The 10,000-nt window shown below is 39.7% G+C and overlaps 2 protein-coding genes across 2 annotated transcripts in view; one reads left to right on the forward strand and one right to left on the reverse strand.

Annotated features, from left to right (window-relative positions):
* LOC138023336 (proclotting enzyme-like) overlaps positions 1–2,365 on the reverse strand; it is a 10,905-nt gene extending 8,540 nt beyond the window's left edge. The window contains exons 1-2 of the mRNA XM_068870350.1: positions 2,206–2,365; positions 1–80 (exon numbers count right to left, since the gene is read on the reverse strand). The exon at positions 1–80 is cut by the window's left edge and continues 106 nt beyond it. Of these exons, the coding sequence (XP_068726451.1) occupies positions 1–80; positions 2,206–2,275 (150 nt within the window). The 5' untranslated portion in view covers positions 2,276–2,365. The remainder of the gene's footprint in view (positions 81–2,205) is intronic.
* Positions 2,366–2,738: 373 nt separating this feature from the next.
* LOC138023288 (protein lev-9-like) overlaps positions 2,739–10,000 on the forward strand; it is a 28,648-nt gene continuing 21,386 nt past the window's right edge. The window contains exons 1-7 of the mRNA XM_068870307.1: positions 2,739–3,202; positions 3,618–3,758; positions 5,786–5,956; positions 6,463–6,750; positions 7,228–7,398; positions 8,504–8,695; positions 9,825–10,000. The exon at positions 9,825–10,000 is cut by the window's right edge and continues 34 nt beyond it. Of these exons, the coding sequence (XP_068726408.1) occupies positions 3,157–3,202; positions 3,618–3,758; positions 5,786–5,956; positions 6,463–6,750; positions 7,228–7,398; positions 8,504–8,695; positions 9,825–10,000 (1,185 nt within the window). The 5' untranslated portion in view covers positions 2,739–3,156. The remainder of the gene's footprint in view (positions 3,203–3,617; positions 3,759–5,785; positions 5,957–6,462; positions 6,751–7,227; positions 7,399–8,503; positions 8,696–9,824) is intronic.

Here is a 10,000-nt window from a genome sequence, read left to right on the forward strand (position 1 = left end):
TTTAACACCGTCATATTTATGCGTTGATGTGCGCAAGATAACAGCATTGGCTGGCTGTGGCGGTGGTGGACACACTGGAACTAAATGTCAACAAAATTCAGTTACACACTGTCCAAGTAGCTGGTGCACTTTTATCACATGGGCAGCATCAAAAAAAGATAAACCATAAAAATTGAGGAGTTTTTCCTCTACGCTCATTAATTAAGGCGTCGATATAACCTTAAGTGTAATATCGACGCTGATTTAAGTCAATTAACATTTTTTTGTCCTAACAAAAGGTACAAATGATCGAGACCTTACTGATCATAACTTTTCCTGTGTTACGTGTGCTTATGCTTGTTTTACTAATGAAATCCAGCCCTATATGAAAATGTGATTGAACGAACACGAAGAGAAAAAAAAAAAGACTCAGTGCGGGAATCTATAAAAAAAACAACTAACATGCATAAGACAGACGAATTTGCGCCGTTTGACGCAACGGTCCTCAAAACGACTGACTGAAAGGTGAGGGAAATATGCGGCACTCTTAACAAAGAATATCTCCTCATTCTGGAGATTTACGGGTCAAGGATATTGATCGCGTTTTTCCTGCCCGGGCCAACACTATTGGATAAGGTTATTTAGGGTGCGTCCGATAGGAATAAATGGAATATAAGTTAGGAATCCTTCGTTTTTACGGACTTTCACTCTAAAATTGTCAAACTTCTGCTAAAATGCTATTTTAAACATATTTTTATTATCCTTGCTGCTTCGAAACGCGCCAAACATACCGTTTTAATCATCACTCCACGTATTCTTATTCCGGAATAGCGTCAATCGAACCTTATATTCCTCCTGTACAAGAAAGCGCAACTACGTAAGCCGGCTTACCGCATTTGATCTTTGCTTTCTCCCATTTGCCAGAGGGTGGGCAAGCTACTTTTGTTCTTACAGTGTTTTGCAATCCTTTGTTACAAGTGAAATGATCTGATGTGGTGCGATTTTGTGTCACATTCCAAAGCTGTCCGTTTATTATCGTTGGAGGTTTACCGCAATCATACCCTGAACGATTTTGAAATGAAAGCGCACCGCGCTCATTCCCAACTGTTTAATTTAATATCTGAGAGATAAGGTGTCTAAAAAGTATTCCAATTTTATGATAAACGATTTTATTAGGTAAAATAAGTTTATGTTATATTCAGAGCACTACCTTTCAGAACCATTAAGCATTCAAAAGATGTACTGTAGGTTATTATTTGGGGGAGAATGAGATTATTAATAAGGAGCTCTTCAATTTGTCTACACTGAAATTGCAATAGACCATATTCGTATTCTCGGTATTGGACTGGAACTAGCTTGCAATGGAGGCTAATGCGGGGAAATCTTTTCAAATGCAAATACTTTCTGAAAAATTCCCCCGCCGCATTAGCCTCCATTGCAAGCTAGTTCCAGTCCAATGCCGAGAATACGAATATGGTTTATTGAGAGTTTATGACACCCAATCCAGCTCCCCCATTTGTTCTTACCCTCCCCACTAATAATGACAGCTTTACCAAATCACTAGAAATACCGGTGGACAAAATATTAGGAAAGTTTTGTCTTATCGAGTGATAAATGAATATCCCGTCATTGCAGGATCTGAACACGATAGAGCAGTTTAGCCGAGTTTGTGCTACCACTTGATAAAAGTCGTTTTTCTCCGTACATTATATCCCCTGACTGATACACAATGAGAGAAATGAGATTCTCTCATTGTGTATCAGTCAGAGGATATTACAACTGAACGAATCATCGAAACAACTGATAACTCATCTAGTCAGCATACACTCTGCTCTTAACTTCAACATTTTACAAACACAGCACTCGGTCCGATCTTAAATTATTGTGGCATTCAATCCGCGACGCTTATTTCCGCGTTAACCAGTTTGCTTCAGTTCTCGATGGAGCCAGATGCTCGCCTTCTGTTTCAAATCCGGCAAAACAAAAATGAATCCAGTTTGAAAACTGCCCGTATGCCTTACGTCTGAATTTTATATTTTAGTTTTCTCGGTTCAGTTGCGATTGTCACATTGTAACACTAAAATTAAATCTTAATTTTTTTCTCTTTTTTCCCGCTGTTATTTGTTTAATCCCCTGATTGACTTTTGCAGGCTTAACCTCAATGGAAAGTATTCATTTTTCATCATTGCAGCGGCCTTTTATGTTTATTAGTGCCTAAATTCTTACCTGTTACAAGACGCCGACAAAGCAAGCTGAGAATAACAAAGAACAACATCATTCTTATGATCTGAGCCATTTTAAAGACGCCCTGTTGTTACCAGGCCACTTCCTTTGTTACTTGAACGGAAATACTAAATGAGATTCTTGTCACCCAAAGATTAGATCAACGTACGCCAAAAAAAATAAACAGCTCTTCACTGTCAGAAAGCGACGTGCGTGACGTGGACGTGGACGTGCACGACGTGGACATCAAGCGAGAAGAGAAATCTCGCACGCTCGTGCGTCGCGCTCCCCCTCACAAAATCTCCACCACCCGAGTCAAACTTTGAGATTACTATGTACTCAGGTCTCATCAGTTCGAGCGAACGATCTATATCCTCAGCAATTAACAATTGACTTTAGCCATTCGTCTCTGGCAGGAGCACCAGCAGTAGTTATCATGACTTTAAACGTGATGGAATTCTCGAGTCATTTTGCGGGTTCAAGTTGTAAAACAACACGCGCGTAGCCATGTTCACACGCAGCAAATTTGCATACGGGAACTTTCAGCGAAATGCGTTTTTACTGACCTTTCTAGATTCATAGTTTCGCTTTAATCGGGAAAACATATATAGATACGACCTAAGAGAGGCAGTTTGCATGGAATGGCAATTTGACGATTTTTCCCAGACTTCCATGAGTGGGCTTAGACAGGTCCATACAGGAAAAAAAAAAGAAAAGATTATTTACATATTTGTGGGCAATAAACAAAATGGGATCTGTCGTCAACACTGAGCTTCCACTGTGTGCCTCTTAAACCTTTCATGGTGGCTTTGACACAAGACATCATCAACAAATGTCATTGACTTCCTTTCTCGCCGCTGATTGTAAACTGATTCTTTGCCAACAGCTTTCACCACAACAAAGACGAGGCGTGCGCCCATTCCGCGAATAAAGACGTCAAGGATTGTCTTGAAAATGACGCTGCATTACTTCGCGTTGCTTCTGCTTGTTCTTGTTGAAGGTAATTCTAAGCCCAATTTCGATACTGATTTTTGACGAACCGCGTTATCTTATTGCAAATGCGTTCGCCTTCCAAGTTGAAACTCGTATACGATGCCCGATGAAGAATGCGAGTTAACCAAAATCTTATTTTTCACTTCGTCCTCGAAAAGTTAAGACGCACCAATCTTCAAATGCAATGAAGGTGTTAGCAACAAACTCCAGCCAAACTATTAAGCTTTCAAAACGCTACAAAGATTTCACCGGAAACGGTTTCCTTACAGACCCCATCAGCTTTTAAGTTTATTCAGAGGAATTTTGAAAAACTAAGATGAGAGAAAACTGAGTTATTGCATTTTTTTGAACCAGAAAGATCTAACTTCTCATTACTTTTACAGCTATCTGTGATTATCAACCCTGAAAATTATTTTTAATAGGCATTCGATGCCAAAACTGCACGCGGACCAACAACAAGAGAGACTTCTGCGTTACATCATGTAATCCTTCACAAAATAACTGCAGTGAAGACAGCCTGTGTGTCTGCGATGGGGACTGTGGTTACAGTTGCGTAAAGCGAGGTGTGTTGGTCTCATTAGACATATTGTATTTTATGTCTGACGTACAGATTGCTAACAGTAAGGTCAACAATCCCTTCGACATCTGTTTAGTCACGCAAGCAAGCTAAAAGGCTTCCCAAACCATCGACCGTTTAGCTCGATTGCCATTTTACGGACATGCAAGACAAGCACTTCAGACAAAATGCGACGAGCGTTTATTATGTATACCACTGTTTTAAAGGAAAGTAGTAAACGTGCTCAAACGAGATGGACCAGACTGGTTTAAGCGCTTTTTTCCTCTTTTTTCTCTTTTTAGTGATTCAAAGAAATAAAACAGTTTTCTTTTCTTGTGTCCAGGCCTTTGGGCGGCACTCAATACGTTTCGTTCAATACGTTTCGCAGGGGCACCCAACGAGAATATAGTTCAAAACCACTTAAACATAGCATTGTCAAACGTATTTTGGTATTTAAACTGTAGATATAGGCATATTTTTCATCTGTTCGAATGTCCTAGCTGAAAGTCTAGTGATCCGAAAATTATAGGGAACTTCTTTTCGAAAATTTCAGCCCGAAAAAAGGCTCCCGAAAATTCTAGGTAACCTTTTTAGGGTAAATATCGGTTAAAAATGGGCAATTAAACCACGCGGCCCCTCATACCCTGACCCTGTTTAAGACAAATATCGCTGATTTTCCTACCCATTTTAGGACAGAATTCCGGTTTTTGATACCCTGTTTAGCACATTTAACCCAGTTTAAGACAAAAATTGATACATCGACACCCTGATTAAGACAAAAAATAATAAATTTGATACCCTGTTCAAGACAAAAATCCCGAAAAACATACCCTGGCTGGCCGCAAGTCCCCATTAAGCCCTCATAAGTGAGTACCCCTCCCCCCCCCCCCCCCGCCCAACCCCCGGGATCAAATGTTCCGAAAATTCTAGATCTCAAATCGTCTTCCGAACAGATATTTTCCGAAAATTTACGTTGGGTGCCCCTTATAATGTTCTAGTATTTACATTGTTCACAATACGTATACATTGTTAACCGGAGCGCCTTGAAAGCTGCAAAATATATTTTTGAAATGCTTAATTTCTATACTATCACTGAATTTGATATGAATGAAAGACATGTCCAAAATTGAAGTAAAAAATACTCCTTATATTCTTCTATACCTTGAACTGCCGTACGTCCAGTATGCGAATCTTGAACGTTGCAAACTTTAGGTACAAAAATTTTTCAACGCAGCAGAATTTCGTGTAAGAATTTCGTCTTGACGGAATGACTAAAATGACTGTCCCACCCAGCAAAGGAGTTACGAAGGACACTTTTACAGCTTACCAGGCTAGTTCTTTATTTGAAGATATACGTTTTTCTGGGGGTAATGGTATAAAACCATAACCATAAACCATAATTTAGGTGTAAAAGGTTTCATGATATAGTTAGTCTCACGAGGAGTCTCTTACTTCGTAAGTGACCAAACTGTGAGAAAACCGAGAAACTTTGTTAATTAATATATACAATATGACCGGCAGGTCTGTATCATATTTGCAAACTCGAGGCGATGCCAAGAGTTTGTATCTGGCGGGAATATTGTATATGACTTATTAAATGTCAGCATTTAAGTGTTAATGTAGACTAGGTATTTTTGGTGATTTAAGACATTCTGACAGGGAAAATCAAAAGAAAGTTTCTGTAAATGAAGAGAAGTCTGTATCAGATATATGGATATTGATTAATAAAACATTTCTTTTTTTCCATTATGAATTATTAATGAGTTTGTTATACTCCATGCAAATTTTACATGAACTCAAAGATTCGGCTTTGTCAATACACTATTGACCATTTTATCCTATTTAAAATATCACAATTTCTTGGGATCGTCCGCAGATTTTGTCGTCTTCAGGTCGTCTTTGAACATTGTTTCCAAGAGGTCATTGTTTTGTTGGTTATATTCATTTGATTATGTATCCCACGTGTGGACGTACCAACACATACAGTCTTATCTTTTGCTTGCTCTGATTTATATATGATTCTCCCGAATTTAGACCTCCGTTGCCCAAGGCCTACGAACATAGACCACGGACGGGTTCGAATGAAGAACACCACATTTGGCTCCATTGCCAGATACAGATGCTCTCCACAATATAAATTGAAGGGTTCTCGAAAGCGAATGTGCCGAGCAAACGGAAACTGGGATGAAAAAAGACCTGTCTGCAGTAAGTAGAGCAATCGTCTTTTGATACTCATCAGGATTACGGGAAAGTTTAATTGTTGTCTATTTTCTGATGAGAACAAGTTTCATCAAGACTTATAACCTCCCAAATTTACTACACTTTTGCATTCCTTCAGCATAACATTGCGAGGGTGCGTTTTCTGACGGGCAAAATTCAAGCCTTGGTTTGTATTCAATCGCGGTTAGTGTTAATCGTCTTTTGAACGACTGGGTCTTGGGCTCGGTTGCTAAGGGGAAGACAGCGCTATCCAAAACATAAATCACATTCCAATGGAAAACTCAGTTTGTTTTGACAGCATTTATCCTTTGCCCGGTGAATATCGCCATCCAGGCTTTGAGCAAATCTTGCGTCTATTACGATCAAGACGATGTGAGTTTGCGTATGTTACTCAATCAGCCGAGTCTTCTTTGTCATGTGTGTTCCTGGTCGCGATTGCTCAAACATGTAAAATACGTTTTTCTTCTTCTTTTTTTCTTTTCACTTTTCAGAGATAATATGTGGCGATCCCGGTGACATTGAACATGGCACAAAACGTCTGGATGGTTTTGATGTAAAATACAGCTGCGACAGGGGATTTACAATGCAAGGGAACAGCACTTTGACGTGTTCAACGGGTGGACTGTGGGACAACAAAAAACCAAATTGCACTTGTGTGAGAACGAATGAGAGAGCCTACGCAAGATGTGCAAGGGCCTGTGATCCCAACAAAAACACTTGTCGAGGAAACAAGAAATGTCTTTGTGATGGAGATTGTGGATATAGCTGTTTGACAGAAGGTAAATGTGACTGTAAATATATTGTGTTCATCAACATTACCATGGCTCCCCAGTTGGTTACCTCATAGCCTCAGGCTATGTAGCCCCCCTCCCTTTCCCCGTGAGATTCACCTCATTTTCTTGACTTGGGAGTCCTACCTATCTGGTGGAGCTTTATCTGGTGGCGCTTTAAAGCATTTAATAATAGCTTATGAAGAGAACATTCCAAGTTGTGTGAGACCAATATTAATGTAGATTTCTTAAAATTTAGCCAAAAACTTTCTAATTAAGTCAAACAAGTCATTCTATCTAGGAATTCCTGGCCCTTTTTAATGTATATTTAAATGACTCTTTCTGATGCTTGGCCACGTTGAAGGATGAAGGAATAGGAATTAATGTTTGTTTAAATATATACCGGTTGGTGGATTCTTTTGATTACATGTATTAAGTTTTAGTTCTACGATATCGGTTCTGTTTCTGTTTTAAATCTTTTTCTAGGCTCAAGTTGTTCAAGACCACGGCAAATAAAAAATGGTAGAAGACAGTATTCCTCCAACAGGTTTTGGGATACTGTAAAGTATAAATGTGATAGGCCCTATACATTACTTGGATCGAGCAAAAGAACTTGCCGAGGATTAAAGTATTGGGATGGCATGCAACCTGAATGTAGTGAGTATAAGCAAATGACAAAGACACTCATAACACCACAAAAAAAGCATCAGCTATATTTTCAAATCGCAACTACTTTATTTAAGGTGATTCCCTCGTTTTGCACCACGCATCGCATGCTGCGCATAACATTGCGACTTCGGAGATGGCGGAGAGGCAACAAAGGCCTTTTATGTGCAATAATAGGGCCGTTTATACGAGAGAAAATAAGCCGCGGCTAACTCTGGCCGCGGCTTACGTAAGCCGCGAACACCCCGTATAAATGGTGCAAAATCTACGTTCACGGCCTTCTCAAGCCGCGGCTTATCCTGGCCGGGGAGTTTATACTCGTATAAATAGTTCCTTTCGCGGCTTACGTAAGCCGCGGCCAGAGTTAGCCGCGGCTTATTTTCTCTCGTATAAACGGCCCTAATGTTAAGAAGGTGTTGTTTTGGAACTCGCCCCAGTCCTTTCGCGGAAAATGATCATTTTGAAGTCGATCTTCCCGGCTTTGTTTGGAAATTTGATTGATGGAAGCCAAAAGGCAGTTTGGGGCTTAGCGCTTGAAGGTGAAATTCCTCAGAATTATGAAAATCGCAGTAACAATTCGGAACTGGGTTCCCATTCCTCCTTCACTCAAAGAGGCTATGTCACGAAAATTAGCCAAATTCAGCGTCTGGAAACTGACGGAAATCAAATCAAGCGAAACGTAAAAATAACTACTTAAGAATATTAAAGGAAGGTTTGAATAAAACAGCAAATTCAAAAGGGGGCAGGGATGGGCAAAATTGAAGCAGACTAAAATGGATTGTGATATTGGGGCTCAAAGTTGATCCCTGTTGGAGTGTTATGTATTCTTGACAAACCAATTTTCGTCATGAAGCTTTGGTTTGTGCTGTTTATTGTAATTTCTGAGTTAACGTTAAGTTTTATAGCGAGAAGGGGGAGTAAGTAATAAAACGGCACAAAATATAACCGAACTGCCATCACACAGTTAATTTGACAAACGCAGAATCAAACACTGTAAGGCACTAAAGTATGTTTTCGCGCTCGAAAGAAGAGAAAAGGTTACGTCGAAGATTTAAGTGTAATAACCCAAGAGATCTATCTCATTTCTCTTTTTTAGAAATCATCTGCCAAGATCCTGGAGACATAGACCATGGAAATAAACAACTCTTTCATAGGTTTGAACAAGATTATTTGACAGTGGGTGACAGGGTGCAATATGTCTGCTTACCGGGATATCAAATGGAAGGCGCTGGTCGACTGAATTGCAATGGGAAGGGCAAATGGGATAATCCGAAGCCTAAGTGTACCTGTACGTTCGTGCTTTACTGTACGTTTTATTCGTAGATAGAATGGAAGGCATGCATCCTTCACTTACAAATTTACTAAGCTTTCTTTAATTAAGAGATTCCTGAAATAGGATTGACTACTGATATGTAATTGAATAATTAATGATCAATGGTTAAGAAAAAAATAATTACCGAAATTGTAAGATACTCAACAACAACAACAACAACAACAACAACACGCACCTTATTTTAAAAGCTAATAATGAGACCATTGTGGCCCGCAATTAGCTTAGCTATTCTAGGCGGGCTATACTTGAGTTTAGACTGGATGTTATATATGTGCAACAACAGAAAATGTATATAAACAACATTAAAGAAAATAGATATCACAATATTAAAGAAAAAAGAAAAGAAGAACTGGAAAATAAACTTTAAAAACAACATTAAAGAAAAAGTGAAAAACCATGACATTTTAGACTTAGAAAGATCAATGTATCCGTCATTTCAGCATTCATCTCCTCAGTTCCAAGAATCTGTAGAAGCAAATCATGTAATTTTCGTTTGAAGGGTGCTTTCCTAAGCTCACGTTACATCACCTTCGGCGTGTTTCCGGTGGACGAAAACAAAAGATCTCCCATTAGCTCCTTTTGTTCGTCCACCAGTACATTGTTATCTGTGTTTCTTGAGATTGGTTGCAAATCATCTATGTCATCAAGAGAAAATGAGGGGACAGAGAGGGAGGCTCAGGGCGTTGGCCGGGATATGTCATGTCCACGAAAGTTATTTTTAGACGGGCGGAAGTCTTTGTTCTAGCGGAAGTCTGTCCTCTGAGACGTCCGCATGCAGACGTTAAGTCCACTTCGTCCGCCATTACATGAAGTCTTTGCTTTTCTTTCAAACATCAGACCGAGGTTGGCCTGCATGCGGACGTCTCGGAAGACAGACGTCCGCTAGAACAAAGACTTCCACTCGCCTAAAAATAACTTTCGTGGAAATGACATATCCCAAGGGCTGGACCGGGAGCCTCCCTCTCTGTCCCCTCATTTTCTCTTGATGTCATCTATGTTTGTAAGTAGCTTTTAGAAGGTAGAAACGAAAACGAAAATTTGCCCCGTTTAAGACTGATTTTTTTCAGTTTTGACCTTTTTTAAGATACACCGCCTACGTGTGGTCGTCCGCCGATTCCAGCAAATGCTGAGTTACTGAATCCCCGAAAGAACAAAGCCTCGTTCACGTTTGGCTACATTCTGATGATGAAGTGTTCCGCAGGATACTTCTCCAGTGGATCAGGTTTACTGAGAAATTCAATGTCCTGCACAGACACCGGA

This window comes from Montipora capricornis, chromosome 2 (genome assembly GCF_036669925.1).
Source record: "Montipora capricornis isolate CH-2021 chromosome 2, ASM3666992v2, whole genome shotgun sequence".
NCBI lineage: Eukaryota > Metazoa > Cnidaria > Anthozoa > Scleractinia > Acroporidae > Montipora > Montipora capricornis.